Source organism: Chinchilla lanigera, unplaced genomic scaffold (genome assembly GCF_000276665.1).
Source record: "Chinchilla lanigera isolate Chin_1 unplaced genomic scaffold, ChiLan1.0 scaffold00140, whole genome shotgun sequence".
NCBI classification, from domain to species: domain Eukaryota; kingdom Metazoa; phylum Chordata; class Mammalia; order Rodentia; family Chinchillidae; genus Chinchilla; species Chinchilla lanigera.
The window spans coordinates 2,836,714-2,857,135 of record NW_004955541.1 but is presented as its reverse complement, the minus strand read 5'-3'; the positions used below and the strand labels follow the sequence as shown (position 1 = coordinate 2,857,135).

At 61.1% G+C, this 20,422-nt stretch overlaps 1 protein-coding gene across 3 annotated transcripts in view; it reads right to left on the bottom strand.

Annotated features, from left to right (window-relative positions):
- Acsf3 (acyl-CoA synthetase family member 3) overlaps positions 1-19,649 on the bottom strand; it is a 38,734-nt gene extending 19,085 nt beyond the window's left edge. Inside the window, exons 1-6 of one of the 3 annotated variants that reach the window (XM_005411031.2) lie at positions 19,554-19,649; positions 13,474-14,176; positions 12,877-13,032; positions 7,089-7,243; positions 5,722-5,867; positions 2,274-2,386 (exon numbers count right to left, since the gene is read on the bottom strand). In XM_005411031.2, coding sequence (XP_005411088.1) covers positions 2,274-2,386; positions 5,722-5,867; positions 7,089-7,243; positions 12,877-13,032; positions 13,474-14,154 — 1,251 coding nt within the window. In that variant the 5' untranslated portion in view covers positions 14,155-14,176; positions 19,554-19,649. The remainder of the gene's footprint in view (positions 1-2,273; positions 2,387-5,721; positions 5,868-7,088; positions 7,244-12,876; positions 13,033-13,473; positions 14,177-19,553) is intronic. The other 2 variants (XM_013507984.1, XM_013507986.1) reach the window with 2 other exon arrangements.
- Between the last annotated feature and the right edge of the window lie 773 nt (positions 19,650-20,422).

The following is a 20,422-nucleotide window of genomic DNA, read 5'->3' as shown; positions in this document are numbered from 1 at the left end:
TCTTTCTTTCTTTCTTTCTTTCTTTCTTTCTTTCTTTCTCTTTCCTTTCTCTCTCCTTCCTTCCTTCCTTCCTTCCTTCCTTCCTTCCTTCCTGCCCTCCCTCCCTCCCTCCCTCCCTCCTTTCTCCTAGCTGTTCTGGCTGGATTTTCCAGTACGAAGCTGGGCCCGGGGGTCCTTCCTATCTCGTTCTCGGTCTTGAGGGAAAGCCTTTCACTGACCCCCTCCAGTGTGATCTGAGCTGTGGAAAACTGTCTGTGGGCTGTGTTTGGTTGAGGTCAGTTCCTTTTATACCGAATTTGTTGAGTTTTTATCATGAAGGGATATGGAATCTTGACGAGCGCTTTTTCTGTATTTATTGAAATGATTTAAAAAATAAAGGTCCAGAATGGGCAAATCGTCTATCGTCCTACCACCCTGAACATGCCTGATCTCGTCCGAAGGGGCAGACTCGTAGAGCCAGGAAGGAGGTAAGTTGCTGTGTGGGGCTGAGGCGGGGGTGCGCAGGGAAGGACTACCAGTGGTCCGGGATCTCCTGGGCTGCGCTCGTCACACACAGGCTGTCTGATATCCGAATTGTCTCTCATTAAAGGCAAGGATCCAGGGCCAGCAACTTTTGGCTTCCTGGTGAAAAACTGCCTCCAGAGCTCCTGGGACAGAAACCTGATGGCCAGGAACTAGGCAGGGGTGGCAGGCTGCTCAGCCCCCGGAGAAGGGACGCAGCCCACGATGGTCAGCCCCTGAGGGGAGTGGGCTGAGGAGGGGACATCCAGGCTGCCCCCAGCCCTCCCCGCACAGTGGCAGCCAGGGCTGACAGTGGAGGAGGGAGGCCGCGGCTGGGGCGTGAAGGCAGCGGCCGAACAGTCTGCCATCGAGTGACAGTGTGGAGAAACGAGGCAACTGGGAATAAAGAGCAGCGAGCCTGCTGCAGCCACAGCCGCCCAACCCGCTGCGTCCGCGAGGAGCAGGCTCGGAGTCAGGCCCCACTCGTAGCAGGCGTCAGACGCAGCCGCACGGCTGCGTGTCTGCGGATGGACCCCATTGTCCCTGGCTGCGATGGGGTCTCCTGCAAGCAAGCAACTTGAAAAAAAAAATGAAGAGACAATGCCTGACACACTACAGAGTGCAGAGCAGGGCCAACTGGGAGCCTCGCCGCTAATGGGCCAGCTGGCGCTGCGCCTTTAGCTCAGCTACGGCCAGAGGTAGAGTTCAAAATTGTCCTCCAGACCACCGCAGAGCCCAGGGGAGAAGCCCCAGGCGACCGTGCATGGCGGTCGGGAGACACATGCTAACCGCCAGCCCCATGCTGGGCTCAGGCGGCCCTGGGGTGCAGGGTGAGGGGCACGGCTGGGGTGAGGGGCACGGCTGGGGTGAGGGTGCCTAGGGCCTCTGTGTGCTCCCTGCGCAAGAGGCCAGCCTCCACATGCCCTGCTGCGTCCCAGCCCCAGGGGCCTCCCCAGCTGTCTGGGTGCGGGGTGGGGGCACGCCTTTCTATTTCCAGTGCGTTGCGTCTGGGGATGAGCTCGCTGCAGACAGGGACAATTAGAGTGCGTGGCAGGGGCGTCATCAGGTGGAGCCGGCAGCTTGCCACCGCAGGTGCCAGGCAGTTAAATTTCATTTTAATTTCAGATAGAGTCGTTCCGCACCCACCCTGCCTTTCCTGACATTTCTGCCACTCACTGTGCAGCAGGTGTTCTCAGTGCCTGGTGGGACCGCGAGGGCAGCGCAGCCGAGTGGCCGCTGTCGGGAGGGAAGCTGCACACACTCTCCGAGCCAGTGCCCACGGACCTCTTAGTTACCAGTGTCCTGGAGGCGAGGCCAGGCCCTGGAGGGCACAGACCCAAGGCTGGGGGTGGGGGCAGTGAGTATAGCAGCCCTGAGTTCTGTGTGGCTGGGGCTGGGGTCAGGCGGAGAGCTCAGGAAGGCTGCTCCTCAGGACAGGGCACTAGGCCCAGGGCAGGGCAGGAGGGCTCAGGGAGGCCCGGGCAGCCCTAGGAGGCAGAAGCTTTCCTGGGCCGGGGGAGACACTTGCTTCCCAGTGTTCCCAAGAACTGTACACACTCCTGCCATCCGCCCTGCTCACGTGCACCACCCACCCCCGTGGGGTGCAGTTCTCCACAGGGCACGATGATCCCCTGTCTGCACCCTGGAGAGGAGTAGCCAGGAACCAAGGGGCAGCTGGCTGCATCTGAGCATGGGTATGTCTGTCCCCTGTCCAGGGGTGAGGCACCCTGCAAGCCCTCAGCTGCCAGTCAGCGCCCCATCACCCGTGGTACCTTTGTCCCCTGCATGTCCCCCTCGGCGTGCACGGTATATGGGCAGCCGTCTCTCTGTGGGTTCTCTGAGACGATGCGCACCTCCACTTGGGGCAGGGGGTTCCCCACGGAACCTGCAGCAGGGATGTGGACCAAAGGCAGCAGTTAGGACCCGAAGAGGACCCCGCACCGGGACTCTGGGTTGGGAGGGAAGATGCAGGGACCTGTCGGGGTGTGTGCTGAGCGGGCCGGGCCTGGGCAACAGCTGCCCCTGACAGCAGCAGGTGCCCCAGCGCCCTGACGCTTCCGCACAGCTGACTAGGGCCTGGGAGTGCTCGCAGCCACTGTGGCAGGTACATGAGCAGGGGCTGATGTGGGCCAGGAAGAGGAGAGAGCAGGCCTCACTGGTGCCCCTGAGAGGCACGGGGCCGGGAGCAGATCCAAGGGCAAGCGGGGTGCTGTGCACCGCGGTTTACCTGTTAGGCACTGGGGTTTGTTTGGTGCCCTGGGCTACCCCCACCCTGTGTACCATACAGGGGAAACATGCCCCAGAGGTGGGAGGTGTCAGTCCGCACACTCCGCAGCCCATGCGCTCTGCTCAACCCAAGACGGCGCTGGTGCAGCACCCTTCTGCAGGGTCTCGCCAGGCCAGCAGAGGCTGATCCAGAGTGACCCTGGTTCACACGACAGCAGGGCCAGTAGAGCAGGGTGGGCAGGGCACCCGCACACAGGTGCCAGACTGCTGTCTTTACCGCCACTCCCCAGAGCTCGCTCTGTGGCTCCTGGGCCTTTATTTTTACCACCAGTATCAGTGAGGACCCATTAGGGACAAAGTCTCCAGGAGGGCAAATTAATGCATTCCCACCACCCGGAACGGAGCCATCCACGCTAGCCTGTCCTGGGGAGAGGACCAGGCCCCCACCCCAGCAATCCTGCTGCAGAGGGCGAGGGGTTGTGGGCCACGGCGCCGTCCCCCTCCCGTTCTCTAGGCCACCAGTCCTGCAGCTCCTTCCCGGGTGTCACATCTGTCAGTGAGGGACCAGGTGGACAGGCGCCTGCCCGCCACGCTCTGGCCACAGGAGGCGCTCATGTGCAGCTCTTCTGTGACTTTGAGCTCTACTCTGCAATGGCCTGTGTGAAAGGAGGCAACCGGAGCCTCAGCGAGGACAAGCACAGGATGGGCGGCATCCGCTGAGCTCGGGCCTACACCTCCGCGTCCCCACTACTGGAGCGCAGCCCTGGGAGGCACCTGCCTGAGCCCTGAGGGCACCAGGCCCCATTTCCCAGGGGATCTCCCCAGGGGACACCGGGTCCACCAGCTCCCCAGGGCACATCCTCCCTCGAGCTACTTCCCTTCTGAATCCCACCTGGGCCATGCAGGGCACCTCCCACCCCTCAAGCCTCCAAGATGAGCACCCACGCTGTGCCCAGCAGGCCCAGAACTGCACTCAGGAGGATGTGGGGCTGGCAAGGACCTGTGGGTTTCCTGAGCCTGACCGTCCCAGTGGTCCTGAGATGTAGCCAGTGAGGAAAGCGGCATGGACACTGCCACAGGAGGGAGGGAGAGGGTGCCTGGCACCCACGGTCGCACTGCTGGGCGGGGGTACTGGCTGCAGGCAACAGAGGTGGCACTGTCAATCTCCCAGCGCCCACCACCCTGTGGGAAGGAGCCAGCTCTTCCAAGGTAACTTCACTTGGCCTCTGGCCTCTCCCAGCATCTGGCAAGAGAGGGATGCAGGCCTCGGGCCAGAGCCCCAGTCAGTGAGGGTGTTCTGGGCATCTGTTCTCAGCCCAGCTAGAGCGGTCAGCCAGGCTGCACAGGTGCAGATGGCTCACTGCCCTGTGTGGCACAGGAGGTGAAAGGCAGGCAGGGGAGTGGATCTCAGGCTCTCTGCTCACCCCAGCAACTGCCCCTGCCCCTCACCTTGCCCCTGCTATACCACCTTGGATCTCACACCTGCACAGGGATCATGGCCAGGGGAACCCTGGCGAAGGAGCGGCCAGCAGGAAGGATGCTCGGCTGGAGTCGGGGTGGGAACGTTTGTGCCCTGTGCCACGGAGGGGACAAGTCCATCCTGGCTAACCCCACCCGGCCCACACATCGGGCTGCAGCGAGGTGTGCAGCATGGGCTTCTCACACCCTCAGCGCTCACCCTCACACAGGGCTCTCTGCTCACTTTTCCCAAACCACCCCCAGGGTTAGTAGAGGTCACACCGTCTTCCAAGACACAGTGCTCCTGCACTCTCCAACATCTCTGGATCCCACACCTTGGGCAGCAGGAGGCTGCAGAGGCGGGAATCAGGGGCTGCCACCTGTGCCCCTCGGCGTGGATGACTTGCGGCACCGCCATCTGCGCCTAGCGGCTCGCTCTGCAGCTGCTCCTGTCACTGAGGCAGGGAAGGCCAGCATCCACCTCTCTCCCAACCCCAGCTGTCCCAACACTGTGCTCTGACAGCTCAGCACCAGCCACGTGGCCCTGGCGGCTGGGCCCTCAGCAGGGCTGCAGTGACGGCGGTGAGAACTCATGTGCCCCGCACACTCACAACAAACCCAGAGCGCGATGATCTCCCTGGCCCTGCAGGCCCAGCTGCCCACCAGCACTCCCTCCTCTTCCCACCTGTCCAGCACCTGCCCTCAGCACTGTGGCTGCAATGTCCCGGGGTCTGGGCCCCTGCCACCCTCCCCCAGCCCATGACCTCCGCCTGGCCCCCATCACCTAGACAGGGACCGTCACATTGTGCTGATGTACAGAGAAAGATAGAGCCAAAGCACTTCTGAGGATGAGCAGGGACCACCCGGCTGGGCGCAAAGCCACGTGGATGGCGGGCCAGGATGATGCCAGACATCACCAATCACTAGAGGGACGCGTCGCACAGACACCCGCACCCCCACCACACAGTCGGAGGTGGCAGCCTCTCGGGGATATGGGGCGAGCATGTCTGTCCCTGCAGGTGGGATATAGAGTGCCCCCCCACCAGGGCAGCTTCAAATACCTGGAAACACCCCAGCCAGGTGTGCGCCTGAGCGAATAAACCTGTGTGCACACAGAAAGCCTGCATGCATGTGCACAGTGCGGCCACCTGTGAGTAACGGCCCTGACTTAGAGAGAAGCCGACGTCCTTTGGGTGGGGACCAGGCTCAGGGCGATGGCACACAGACACCATGGACACTCTGTGATAGAGGGGGACAAGCTAGTGATGCAGGCAACATGCACCTCCAGGGAGAGGCCAGGGTGATGATGCTCAGAAAGCGAAGCCACAGGAACACGGTGCCACGCAGGTGGAGGCGCTGGCGTCAGGAGGGGCAGGGGCCAGGGCTCCAGGCTCCACGGAATACCTGCCCCCTCCTCCATGGCCCCCAGGAGAGCCAGCCCGTCCCTCCCTGTCCCCTCCTGATCTGCATGGAGGCGCGCAGGGGCTCAGACGGGCTCAGGGGCAGAGAGGAGGCGGCGGCATAGGCCTTGCATACCTGGCAGGCGAGCCCCGGCCAGGGGGCTGGACAGGGCCATGCCGACCTCAGTCATGCCATAGCGCTCCAGCAGCGTGTGGCCCGTGGCCCTCTTCCACCTCTCCAGCAGGGGGACAGGCAGGGCAGCTGAGCCCGACACCATGAGCCTGGGGATGAAGACAGGGTCAGCCTTGAGCACAGCCCACCACGGCACCAGGACATCATGCTTCTAAACTCAGAATGAAAACAGTTCAGGCTAAGGCAACTCTGCTTTTGGAGAGTACTTGGTGTATTTCAGAATGTGAACAGGTTAGAACAGAACAGTAGTTAAGGGTCTTTGGTGATGTCTTGGTAAAACCAAGCATGCCGTGCCCTAAACAACAGTAACAGGGCGATGGTGGCAACGAAGACCACAGGTAAAGGGTCTCGAGGGAGGCGCTGGTGACAGCCAGGCTGGCAGGAGGACACGATGCCGCCATGGGGTCACGACCCACAGCACCTCCAGGGCCACCTGGGGGGGCTGTGTTTGCCTGGGTGCCACACACAGGAGCCCCGATCTAATGCAGGGAGTGCAGGCCTGCACCTCAGCCAGTACCCGATCGTGTCACCCATGGACCCACCGAGCCTGGCTGGTGCTGGCGCTGCGGGAGGAGGTTGACAGCTGCAGCTGCCCCAGGGAACGGGGTCTCTGGCCCCTCAAACGTCGTCACAGAAGGGAGCAAACAGCAGCGAGCCATGCGGGGCAACATGCGGGGTCACGGGCTGTCCGGTCGGCAGGGACGGACAGAGTCAAGCAGGGACGGTGTTCCGCCGCGGCTTCCCCAGCCCTCACCTGGCAAGGGTGAGCAGGTAGCTGGGACATGCATGAGTCACACCTGCAATTTTATCCTGGCCTTTTTGTCCTGGGGATGGAACCCTGGGCGTCATGCAGCTAGGCAAGTGCTCTACTGCTGGGCTACATTCCCAGTCTCTTGTCCATACAGTTTTTTATTTTTTAAGTTAATTTATTTTTTGGCACCAGGAATTGAACTCATGACCTCGAGCTTGCCAGGCAGGCACTGTGGCTCTGGGCTATATCCTCGGCTACCCAGTCTCTTTTCAATATTATTTTGAGTCAGAAGCTTGAGTTGCCCCGGCCAGCTCCGTGTCCTCACTGTCATCATTTGCATGACGCAACACAGAGCAAGGGATGGAGACGTAGGGACAGAGGTAGCAATGCAGGCGGAGAGAAGGGTGGGCCTCAGGGGCACTGCACACAGGCCAGCGGGGATGCTGCAGAGTGGCACAAACGGGACAGGGCCCTTGGACGGCACGGTGGCCTTGTCAGGCACGAGCCACACGCACCCTGCTAGGCTTCTGGCCTGGCACTGAGGATTCGTCCTAGTTACCTGATTTTTTCTTCACAAACTGCACGCACGAAATCCTGGACAAGAGGCTGGGTGAAGTGCTGGTCGTAGTAATCCAGCAACTTGGAGTAAATGGTAGGCACGGCCATAAACACGTTAATCCGTGGAGTTTCAGAACTTAGGAACTTTTCCCAAACCTAGAAACAGGGAGGGGAGCCAGGTGAGGAGCCGGACGGCAGATGGATAGGGACGCATGCCGAGAGTGCCCAGGCCCACCTGCTGCTCCAAACAGCCTTCCTCAGTAGGGCAGAGGGCCAAGGTGCAGGGAGGCCACCCTCGCGGGGGACACTCATGTCTGGCATGGGAGGAGGGACAACCCAACGAGCAGAGCCGAGACCAGGGTCCTACTCTCAGCCAGAGCAGGGGTGGCCTGGGACCTCCTCCAGCTCCACAGGGAAGACCTGGCAACACACACTCGGGGAGCCAGGCAGCAGTCCCAGGGCCACTGCAAGGTGAGCCTGCACAAACAAAGCCGGGCTTCTGCTCATCAAGGAGCTCACACGAACAGTGTGGGTGACTCCATCACCACCTCTGCTTTCTACAAAGACAGTCAGATCATGCACCGGGCAGGTTTTACCACAATACCCCAGGGCAGGGCTCACCTACCAGGCACTGAAGACCATGGGGCCCAGGTCAGCACCCTCTGACCTGCCTGCCTTGCAGTGACTCCAGTGCCCTGCTGCCCAGCGAAAGGCCAGCATCTCTGAGACACTGCTGTGTTCCCCGTGCCTAACCCTGAGCCCTTGAGGAAGCAGGGCCGTGGCTCCTGCTTAGGGGGCGCAGCCCTGGCAGAGCCTCGGCCAGTGCGGGAGCCAGGATGACCGCACAAGTGCCCAGGAACAGGACTGCGGGAGGGAGTCCAGTGCCAAGGTGCACAGAACAGGAGGAGGGTGGCCTGGGAGGAACCGCAGAATCTCGGGAAATGCCGTTGTGAAACTGGACGGCCCATTGCCTGAGCCAGGACAGGCTGGCCAACGTGGCGACAGACACAGACGAGGGCAAAGAACCCACACATATGGATTTGCGTGACACCAGGAAACGGCCTAACGGGCCATCACCATGGCCGGGAGGGGGACTGTTAAACGCAGCTCTCCCTGACTGAGCTATGGCTTCAACGCAAATCCCCAGTGAGCTTCACCAGGCGGAAGCTGACGAGCAGACTGACATTTTACGTGAAAGGCAGAGAACCCAGAGGAACTGAAAGAGGTCTGCAAAGGAACAGTCAGAGTGGAGAATGCACAGCTCCCAACTCCAAGCCCATGCGAGCAGCAGCCGCCAACAGCGCGTGGCCCTGGTCAGGATGCCAGACCGGGGGCTCAGGGCAGTGTGTCCAGGCGGGGACAGTCCCAGGCCCAGGTGGTACATAGTGACCGCCGGGGAAAGGAGGACCTTCCTAGCCAAAGGCACCAGCCCACAGGACACCGGGTCAGCTGGCTCCGGGTCCTGTGCACACCACCCCTGGGACGGGGCTGGAGACTGACGCGTGCACACTCAGGTCACAACGCTCCTAGGCAAAAACTAAGAAAATCTTCAAGACCTTTGGTTTGGGGAAGAGTCTGGGATGTGCCACCAGAAGCATAATCTGTAAGATTAAAAAGTTGCTAAAATGGATGTTATCAAAATTAAATACACATGCTTCAAAAGACACCATTCAGAAAACATGAAGAGCCAGGCATGGAAGAACACATCTGTATCCCAGCACTCAGGAGGCTGAGGCAGGAGGATCACAAGTTTGAGTCCAGCCCGGCGTCCCTAGCAGGACCCTGACTTGGGGACGCAGCTCGGTGTGAAGGCCCTGGGATTCCCAGTGTCACAGAACAGAAAAGACAGAAAACGAAGTGATGCAAAGAGCGATGGTGGTGTGAAACGCTCCATATGTTGCCGCGTCCTGTGTAGCTCATGGCTCTCGAGGTTCCTGGGGGAAGGACAGGGAGAGGATGGAGAAATGAAGACGAGACAGAGAGCAGCGGGCAGGGAGCCCTCTCCGGCCGGAGGAAGGACCTGCTCAGCCACCCAGGCCGTTTACTCACACTCTCAGGAGCTGTTGTCCCTTTCAACCCCTCTGCCTAGCAGCTCTGCGTGCGAGCCTGAGCCCCTCCTGTTCTGGGAGCTGGAACAGCTGCTTTCGTAGCTTGCCGTGCTCAAGTGTGACTGATCTCCAGCTTTAGCCCTCCCGACAACAGGTACAGGGCACTCAGACAGCAAGAGCCAGGCCACAGGGGCGCTCTCTCCCAGGCAGGGAAGCTGCCATCCTGTAATCTTCCCAGGCAGAGGCCCGAGCTGCCCCGGCTGAGATGAGAGATGCTGACAGTTCCCGCCAGACCTCGGTGCCCATGCGGGGAGCCCATCACAGGACACCCGCTGCACAGGAGGAGGTGGAGGCGGAGGGCTGAGCCCAGGAAAAGCGTAGCACGCCCGAGGGCAGAGTGGGCCGCAGCCTTCCTGCTCTGTGCTGCCCACGGATGGCGGGGAGGACACAAACTGCACGTCTCCAGCTCCCTGGCCATCGAGCCGCAAGCACAGCAGGTGAGGCCAGCCTGGCCCATGGGCAGTGACCGTGCTGCCCACATGGCCCGGCTTGGTGGACCCTTGCCTGGCCCCATGCCCCCTCCAGCCCCTCCTGCCCCAGGAGGATCCTTGCCTGGCTGAGCAGTACAGGTCCCCGCTGCAGCATGGGTCACTGGAGGCTCCTCGGGCCCCACTCCTTTGACCCTGTCTGTGACGAGGCCAGGGCCCGGACGGCTGCTGAGCAGAGGAGGCAGACGCCCAGGGTGATGCAGAGCCCTGGCTGCCGAGCCCCAGGGTCACCCTGACACAGACACATGGGTTGGCCAAGAAACGTGCAGCCCCAGAGGGGCTGAGAGGCTCTGCTCTTTGGGGTGTTTAGTGGCTGACCCTGTGCCTCGTGTGCACCATTGGTGACAGCGTGACCCCATGCCCAGTGCATCCACCCCCATCAGCATAGGGACCCTGCTTGGCATCACCTCCCTGCCTCCTGAGGTGTCACTGGGAGGCAGCAGGACGTCACCCTGAGCCAGGGCCACTGTCATGGAGCTGGCTGGTGGATGGAAAGGGCCCCATAACCCGAGAATTCACCCAGGGCTGCATGTCCCTCCAGGACATCCCAGCATGGCCACACTTTCTGGGCTGTAAGGTCTTGTGGGTCCCTCCATATGAATCGACAAGCATTTCACTCCTGAAAGCCCCTTCTGAGGCACAGGGCCACAGGCTGCTGCATAGGGCCCGGCCCAGCCCAGACAGACAAGTCGGCTGCGCCTGGTCATGGTGTGCAGGAGACCTCGGGGGCTGCGGAGCCCAGCCGAGCCCCACCCAGCACACTGCCCCAGTACAGTCCTCAGACGCAGCCCAAGCACGGCGTCTGCAGCCGGCAAAGGATCCAAGCCCAGCCACTGACTCCCACCAGCCTCTGCTCTTGGGGTAACAGCGCTGTGGCCCATGGGTACATCTACCCCCACCCTCCTGTGCCACTGCAGACATAGACAGCCTGGTGCCCCCGGAGCAGGGGACCTGAAACACCACTGTGGGCCCTGTCACTTCCCTTTCGCCTGCGCACTCGACCTCAGACCAAACCCTAAGAGCTAGTACAGCAGAAAGCAGGACGCCGCTGATACACGTTTGTAAATTTGCAAAAACCTAAGCTCACGGGTTGCAGAAGGGAGCGCTGTGCTTTCTCACCCACGGGGTGGGTTTGTCTTCATACTGCTCTGACTGCACAGCTTCGAGAAAACCCCAGCGAGGTGTCGAGAGGGTGGAGGGCTGAGGCCTGGCTCCCTCCAAGGACAAGGGGCTCTGCGTGTCGCCAGACCAGCAGAGACCCACCCAGCAGCTCCCAGCTCAGCAGCCAGCGCAGGGAGAGGCAGGTGGAGGAGCCGGGCCTAGGGGAGCGCCAGCCGCTCTGGGGATCCTACGGACTTTCTCAGCAGGCATGGGAGCCCCCCACCTCACCCTGTCCAGACAGCACCTGGGGCTGCTGCCCACATGCCCACGGCAGGTTCTCCCGAAAGGGCTGAGGCAGACCTGAGAGCCTGACCTTGCTCCAGAGCCAGGCCAGACACCTGGGGTGGGGGTGCAGGCCAACTCCCTGGAGCCCAAGCCCTAGGCTCCCCCAGAAAGAAGGACCCCAGGGGACCCGCGGGGACAGCAGCACCCAGAGGTTCCCACCACTGCTCCAGCTTGCCAGATGCCGTGGTGGGCCCCGTTCCTTGTGCATGCGCACAGGTGGGACTGCGATTGGGTGTGAGGCGTAGAGCCTGTGGGGAGGGCCTGGGCCTGGAGGGTGGGGAGGCGCCTGTGGGGAGGGCCGATTCCTTGGGGCATGGCCTCGGGGAGGAAGCCCACCCAGGGACTCGGGTTCCAGGCTGTGCAGTGAGCAAGGCTGTGGCAGGGAAGACAGGAAGTGCCCGGTGGCAGCAGAGGGCACGGCCCACACTCTCGCTGCCGGGCTCTGGGGCCTGGGACAAAGCTGCCTGCCTGGCATGGATGGGAGCCCAGGCCTGCAGGGGGCTGTGTAGGGCCGGGTGGGTACTGTGCAGGGACCATCGCATCTGACCCCCTCAATACAACTGGATGCAAGAGGTCTCCCAGACTCACTGCTTTTCCCCCCAGTACTGGGGAGTGAGCCCAGGGCCTTTACACTGAGCTCCATCCCCAGCCCTTTTTATTTATTTTGAGACACGGTCTGGTCAAGTTGCCCAGGCTGGGCTTGGGATTGCAGTGTGTACTGCCAGGCCTGGCCAGATTCACTCGTAAGACTGCGTTGCCCCATCAACAAGAGCTGCACTTGTGCTGGGGGTACAGCTCAGTGGCATAAGTTCTGGCCTGGCAAGCACAAGGTCCTGAGTTTGATTCCCGGTACCAAAGAAAAGAGCTGCACTTGCAACAGGAGGCCTGTGGAAAGGCCTTTGCCTCCAGACATGCGCCTCGGTCGAGGTCCGCTCAGCTCACCCCTCCCTGCCCACACAACCTTTGAGCCTATCCACATGCACTCAGTATTGACGGACAGACAGGCGGCCGAGGAGTGTCCAGGCTGAAGGCACAGCCACCCCAGCCTGCGGTGTCACGGTTGTCCCTACGGACAGGAAGGCTACAGGTCCGGAGAGGTCACATGCCCTGTCACCGAGTCCAGGGCTATATCTGGACACAGTGCGGCCTCCCTGTCCAGAGCGGGTCCCAGGCCCATGGCTGAGCCCACGCCTCACAGGTCACACGACACACAGCATAGGATGCAGCTCCACCCACTCCACTCCTAGAGGTCACCGAGCCTGGCCCTGTGCCCACCGCAGCCTGGGGCAGCGGCAAAATGCTGGAAGGGACAAGCGGTGAGACTAAGGAGTCCCCCAGCTGGACCATTCACCTGAGGGACAGAGAGCAGGCTGGCTGCTGACAGGGACCAGTGTCCGTGTCCTCTTCCCTGTACCCTGAGGCCACCACCTGCATGGGGAAAGGGGTGCTGTGGGTGGGGTGCAGAGGGGGACGATCTTGCGGGAGAGCAGAGGGCAGCCAACTGCGGAGGAGGAGCCACACCACCACTGAGACAGTGCGGAGAGCGGCCCAGGATGCAGGCAGTGCCAGGGCTGAGACTGGCCAGGTGAGACCCCCGGAGCCTGTGCCGTGTGCCCGCCTCACAGTGATGCTGGCTCCAGCAGACTTCGCCAGGCTCCAGACTTTGGGAGGCGGGTGCTGCTTCACCCCGGGTCGCCCCTCCAGGATCCCCGGGCCCGGCCCCCAGTGTCTGCCGCACCCCACTCACCTGCTGCGCGTTGAACTCGGGCAGCATCACGCAGGTGGCGCCCACCCAGAGCGGGCACAGCAGCTTGTTGACCACGCCGTGCACGTGGTGCAGTGGGAGGACATGCAGGATCACGTCGTCGCTCGTCCATGCCCAGGCATGCACCAGCCCGGTCACCTGCAGGGACATGGCACAGCTTGAGGACATTGCGGGTTTGGGGGGCCTGAAGGGCGGAGGAGGAGGACAGGAAGGAGGGGGGGAGGGGCAGCTGTGCTGGGAAAACTTGGTGGCTGAGCAGTTCTGCCCTGATGGACGCTGGACCACGGAGCACAGAAATGGCAGCAAACGGAAGACAGCAAACACAGCCTGACTCCCAGGCTTGGTCCCAGTCGCATGTCTGGGTAGCCAGTCTCTGAGAGACCCCACCCCAGTGCACAGCACACAGAGTCCGCGCTACTCTCCACGAGCCTTACATCCTGGGGCACTGCTCGGCAGTCCGTCTCTCCACACACGGTGCCTCGCTGCCCCCTCCCCACGACCCTCCGCCACCAGGTACGTCAGTACTACGGCACAGTCCGCCAGGGGAGCCCCAACCCAGGTGGATGGGGCCGCACTCACCATGGCTGTGAGGTTGCGGTGGGTGCTCAGCACGCCCTTGGGCTGCCCCGTGGTCCCACTGGTGTAGAAGATCATGGCGCCCCGGTCTCGCCACTCACACTCCTGCACTGGCGCCACCACTGGCTCCCCCTCTGCCCCGTGGTAGACAGTGGGCGGGAGGGGTAGGAGTGGCACCCCCAGCCTCCTGGCCACTGGACCCACCAGCTGCACATGCTCCGGCCCGGCCAGGACCACAGAGCTCCGCGAGTCCTGGATGAAGTACTCCAGTTGTGCCTCGGGGTGCTTCCGGAAGAGGGGGACTGCGATGCCGCCACTCATCCATGAGGCCCACTGGGCGACGACGTAGGAGACGTCGTTGGAACACAGGAAGGAGACCCTCTCATCCCGCAGGTCTCCGTCCTCGCAGCCGAGGAGCCTGCAGATCTCCTGGGACAGGCGCAGGCTGTGGAGGTACAGGTCCCGGTAGGTGTGGCGGCCATGCTGGTCAATGAGGGCGAGCCTGTCCCCAAAAGCCAGGGCCTGGGTGAAGACCGGGGCAGTCCCCCCCGAGTGGGCAGCAGGGACCGTGTGCAGGAGGTGGTGTCCTCGGTGCCTCCCGGGGGCTGGGCGGCAGGAGGCCGCGGTGTGGACCAGGCGCCGGAAGGGCAGTGCCACAAGGGGCGGCATGGCCCTGACAATCATCCTGCTGGAGTCCCCTGAGCAGCTGTCAAGGAGGGACAGTGTGTCAGTGCCACCAGCAGCCCCTCCAGGGTTGAAGCTCCCTGCAGACCCCTGACCCACAGGCCCTGCATGGAGTAAATTCCGTGCCTCAGGACTTCCGGTGTCCACGGTCTCAGCTCTGGATTTTACCTCTTTGGTTTAAAGTTTTCAAAAACATCCAAGACCCTGGTGCAGTGAAACACACTCAGCTAAGCCAAGGGGAAGCAAAGAAACTTCAGTGCCCTTGAGAGTGAATCCTCAGAGTAGGTTTGGAAACCCCAGCTGGGACCACTCGGTCAGAGGTGTGGGCGCCAGAGGAGATGTGTGGACCCTGGCACCCTCGGGCCACGCCTGGAGCCTCCCCCACCCCCACCATGTGCAGACAGTGCCAGGTCTTGGAGCGCTGTGGCACAGCTGAGCTTTATTACAGTTTTAAAATGTAATCTATTATGTTTCCAGTGCTAGAATGGAAGCCAGAGCTCCTCAAGGGCCAGGCAAGGGCTCTGTGTGGGACAGGTGAGTGGGGGCAGCCATGTGTCAGCTGGAGAGTTCGCCCACTGCCCCAGACAAGACCACAACCACTGACCAGCACAGCCAGCAAACATGCTCGCGGGAAGCCAGGGCTGTGGCCCCTTTCCAGCTCGAACAGTGTCACTCCCAGCCCACCCCAGCCCCGCTGAGTGGCCACCCAGGCTGGACACCTATCCGGCTCTGCACAGATGGCAGCGGACCGTGCAGGGCAGGACATGCGACCCTGGACCCCACCTCAGGCGGGAGATACCTCCTTCCCGGCTCTGACTTCAGTCCCTCGCCCTCTCCTTCTGCCTTGGCCTCAAAGTGAGAAGGGGTCACTGCCCTCCTGGGGAGCCCCTTGGGCCTCACTGCCCCCACCCAGAGTAACTTGTGACTCGGCCGCGGGCCCAGGAGGACTTCATGGGTGCTCTGCAGATGGCAGTAATAATATTTAGCTTCTTCAACATTTTCATCTTGTAGCATCTTCTTCACCAGCCAAGCAGTTGACAAAGTGACCACTCATCCAACCGCACACCCTGCTCCCATGCCAGATGGGCCCAGAAGTGCCTTCCCACTGGGCCATGCCTCTCCGTAAGCCCATGCTGCGCAGCACCCACTGTGGGCAGACTGACTGGGCCTGGCCCCGGGCCACTAGATGCCACTGAAAGCCAAGGACCATGTGCCACAGTCCCAGGCAGCCCGCAGGTGTGGGCCCGGCAGGCGGCATTTCTTGGGCAGAAGCTGTGTGCCTCGCCCTGTCCCTGCAGGCCCAGTGTGACCACGTGGCTGCCGCCTCGCCACCTCCAGGTCCTTGAGCTGGGCCTGCCCGGGATCCCTTCCCCATGTCTTGAGTGCCCGACAATCTCCCTGATCCTTGCGCTCTGGGGCTCCCTGGGAAATCGCACGCGCTCCTGCCTGGTGCACACACTATGCAGTTTTGCTCTCAACTCCGAAAGCAGAGGATGCACAACACTTCCTGATTACCTGGCAACCGCACCTCTGCCTTTTGCCAAGATCAGGTCTAACTACTCACAAAGCACCCCGCACACTCTGCGCTGGAGTTCTGCCCAGGCGCTGGCTTCTGCGTCTCTGTCCCCTCTGGGCAGCTGCTTTCTCCACCAGCCAGGAACTCAAACAGGGTTCCGAGCCCCGGCCAGGGCTGGAGGAGCCCACGCTGGCTTCTGCCTAGCTCTGTGGTCCTCGAGCCTCCAGCCACGGGCAGCCACCTTGCTGTCCACATGAGCGGCTGCTCTTCCACAGGCCTGGTCTGCCCACAGCCTGGATTTGAAAAACCGAACAAATGCAAGGGAGCAACAGGGTGTGGGTGCGAGGGGAGTGTCCTGGGCAGGCAGGCGTGGGGCCTAGGCTCTTTTTCCTTCTTCCCTGTCTGGTGCAGACTGAACCACGGAGGACCCGTGCACTGGAGCGCAGAGCCCGGAGGCCAGAGCCCGGAGGCCGGCTGTGCTGCGTCTGGGTGCAGCTCCCAGATTCCCCCTGCCGAGAGCCTGAGAGACGCCCGGGAACCAGGAGCAAGGGGTAGGTTTTCTGCAGTGTGGAGGGGCAGGGCGCCCAGGCAGGTGATGTCCAGCCGGGCATGGCGCTGAGCCCTCTCCACTTGCCCAACAGGAAGCCACACACAGCCTGGAAACAACACCGGTCTCCTCCTGGCCAGGGCGCAGGGCCCCAGCGCCCCACATCCCTCCCGGGGCCTGGGGTCTGTCGGCGTCAGGCGCCCAGTGCTGCCCCCAGAGGTCCAGTGCTGATCCTGCAAGCCAGCGCCAAGGAGGTGCTCAGGGCCACCCACAGGATGTGCCCCACCCCACCCTGGGGAGGCCAAGGGCTCGGCCCAGCACTCAGGGTTCTTCACCGTCGCATCACGAGTGGCAGAAGACTTGGGGGTAGATGAAGCCCTCGCGTGTCGGAGACTCCAGGTCCAGGCAGGACCCTCACACGGCGTGCGATTGAACTCTGAAATCAGGGAGGCCTAAGCCCTGGCCCCGACTGCAGACAGCACCGCAGTGCTGGTGCCCGGGGCTCAGTGCAAACTGCCAGTGCGGGAAAATGTCTTAGCTAAAGTATAAGCCTTAGAGGGTAAACACCCAAGGTTTGCCAGGTAATAGGAATTATGGGTAATTTTTATTTTCTTAGAGCTTCTCAATTTTTTCTACCTTTTTGTAGCTGAAAAAGAAAGGTAGTAACACTTATTTTTTAAAAAATAGAGATGCTTCAACTTCACCATTAATTTTTTGGTACCAAAAAACCAAACCAAAGCAAAAAAGACAAAACCAGGCATGCACTCAGGGAGGCTGAGACAGGAGGATCACAAGTGTGAACGCAGCCTGGGCAACTTAGCCCTTTGTGAGACCATGTCTAAATATTTATTTATTGGTCCTAGGGATTGACTCCAGGGCCTTTACAACAGAGCTATGTCCTCAGTCTTTTTTTATTTTTCATTTTGAGACAGGGTCTCACTAAGAGCACAGGCTGGACTTGAATTTGCAATTCTCCTGCCTCAGCCTCACAGAGCGCTGGGATGACAAGCGTACACCAGCACATCCCGCAAAACCCTGTCTAAAAAATAGAAAATGGTCTGAGAATACAGACTTAGGGACGAGTTCTTTTCTGGGAGAACATTTGTAAATCTGACAAAGTGAGTCGCTCACACCTCTGACACAACGTAGAGCATAAGGAAACCGCATGTCCCACAAGATCATGCTGTGCTCTTGAACTGTGCCCGTGGCGGGGCTGTTCCCATGATAAGAATGAGTGGCGCCAGCCACCTTCTGGCCTCAGTCCAGTCTCTCTGTTATCTTCACTTTTGTTTCCACGGTCACCGCTTGGCCTGTCCGAGCGTCCCCGCCACACCAGCACTGCTCTTCCTTCAGCTCCCGGCCTCCGGGGCTGACTGAGCACCACACAGCTGCACGGCAGAGAGCGCCCAGCACCGCCATGACGCTGTCCAGGGGATGAGCGAGCTACTCCCGCGATCCGCTCTCCTCAAACAGTGTGTGTAATGCAGGGCCCTGGGGTCTGCGAAGGTTCACAACTTGAAGGTCTTTAACTTGGGGACCGATCGCTTGGCTTCAGTCCCCCATATGGCAAAGGAGAGAGGGGATTTTGCTTTAGATGGTGGATATATAAGGTATTCGTCTCTGTAGTTGTTTCTCAAAATGACAGCAGTGAATAACAACGAGCCGATGCCGTTCTTCTTTCAATTACACCTGCTGGTTCCAAAGGTTATGGAGACATTGAAGAACTAAGTGGTGACTGGGCGAGCTCAGGGTAGGTGCTTGGGTCTCTGGCCCTGGAGACCTGGGCCCCCCAGGTCCCACCGACTCCTGGGTCTGCCTGAGGGGTGGGGTAGAGCCCAAGCAGCCAGCCAGGCAGCACGGCAGTGGAATCATTGCAAGATTCAGGGTGGCCGAGTGGTTGGTGCTGGGATGCAGGGTAGGAGACGCAGCTTCCACTGGCGGTCTGGAGCCCTGAGGGTGGTGGCATTCCTGCCCACAGCCCCGAGTGAAGAGGGTCAGCTGGTGGTGGGACGAAGTGTGGGTCCAGGGAGGTAGAGCCCTGGGCAGTGGGCTCTGTGGGGAGGACAGCCTCTGGGCTGAAGGGCGAGGAGCCAGAGCAGGGCATGAGGAGAGGAGGAGGCACTGTGGGTCCTCTCCACCCTGACACAGGTTCCAAAGCCCCTCTAGGCCACAGCCGCACATGCCTGGCCTCAGCTCTGCCCAGGCGGACGTGTGCGGCTTTGCTGTGCGGAGCCTGGATGAGGCATGAGGTCCCGCAGGTTGGGGGATCACAGGACGCAGTGTCCCTGACTCCTCCAAGGGGTGAGACCCTCTTGGCTTTCTAAGCCAGACCTCCAGGACACGCCACCCTCTGGCTGCTCCCAGCACGGAATGACCGCATCTTTTCCACGCAGACAGGATGCAGGGAGGGCAGAGCTGGGCGACCACACAGGCCAGGTGGGTGGCCACCCTTCCCTGCTTTGCTTCACCCACATACACCTTCCCCTCCCTCTCGCGAGGTGGACAGGAATGCCGGTCAGCCTTGGCCCCTCACCGGAGCCCGCCCACAAAAATGACTCCCTCAGAATAATAGCTGCATTCAAACAGAGCTGGTGGCTTCTAAATGAGCAAAACCGCACCTGGCAATCAGCCCTGGCCCCGGGCCCCGGCCCTCAGCCCTCTGGACCCTGGCACTTCCTGTCCTTGGCTGGCATGGGCCAGCAAGATGCAGACACCGCTCCTACTGGAGCTCAGGGTGTTTGCTCAATGCACATCAGTGGTTTCAGGGTTTTCAAAATTACTCTTTTAAGTAACAGAGGTCATGCTGCATTCACGAGCAGAACATTTAAATTACAAAACCCAGAGGGAAAAACAGGCTTGATACAACACCCATTCCCGGAAGTGAAGGGGCGCTTATACATGCTACCTGGAATGGCCTGTGCGCAGCCCCCAGCCCCGCAGCTCCCTGTACAGGGAGGAGGAAGGACGGGGACGGGACCGGGAGCCCCAACCACACAGCTCGCCATGTGCAGGCAGGATTCGCCTCCTTTCACTGTAGCCAGGTTCCCACTTGGCTGCAAACCTCCAGCCCGAGGACGGAGGACCGTGAAGGACTGAGCTGCACGGCACAGCGTCAGAGCTTCTCCTGCCCCGTCCTGAGCACCCTCATCCCCTTCCTTGAACTCCTATCCCTCCGTGCAGCCTGCAGCCCTGCACCTGTGGCCCCAGTGCCCAGGCTGGTGCTGAGCTGCTGATGGAGCAAGGACACAAGTTTGGTCTACACCGGTAGCATGGTGACCCCAGCACCCCCAATCTGACCTCCACACCTGCCCTCTCCCCACTGGGCCCCGCACTCACCTCCCTCGCCCTTGGAGTCTGCTGGGATCACAGTGTAAGTCTAGTTGCAGGGCAGGCGTGGGAGGAACTGCGTCCGTCAGCCAACATCATCCCCAGTGAGTCGTGTCCGTCACCCCTTTGTGTCCCCGAGAAGCGGTGCCCTTGGCAGTAAGTTCCAGGTGCAAATGTTCCGGCCTATCCAGGTTCCTGTGTGCAGACGTCACCAGGCCCCTCTATCCTCCACTGGGCCCAGGGCAGTATTGTGTAGTATTCATTTAACGAGGCAGTCAGGGACCACAAGGAACCAAGGGCCTGTGAGAGTTATGCACCCACCTGCCTCACCCTCCCGAGAGAGAGCAGTGTTCCCCCTACCTGTGGGTGCCCGACCTGAGGTCAGGTGCTGTGCCCTGCCAACGCCAACAGGAAGGAAAGCCACTGCCGTTTCTCTGGCCAGGATGGGCACTAGATGGGAGACACCTTTGCAATCGTGGGGCGTCCATGCCAGCCCACCCGGGACCCCATGTGTGCATGGAGGAGCTGCCATTGGGGAGCTCAGCGGATCACCATCAGCGCCCACCTTCCCTGCCCCGAAGCTCTGTCTGCCCACTGTACTCTCCCTGGCCTCCTTTCCAGTGGTTGCAGGCAGGAAAGGACATGATTCCAAATCCACAATCACAGCCAATGTCAGTTTTTGTTTCTGGTTTTGGGGATGGAACCCTAGCCTCCTGCGTGCCAGGCACGCTCTGCCACACAGCCACACCTCCAGCCCTCTTTTACTTTTTTTGTTTGGTTTTGTTTTGTCTTTTTGAGACAGGGTCTCGCTATGCAGTTCAGGCTGGCCTTGAGCTCACTTTGTAGCCCAGGCTGGTCTCAAACTTGCAACGATCCTC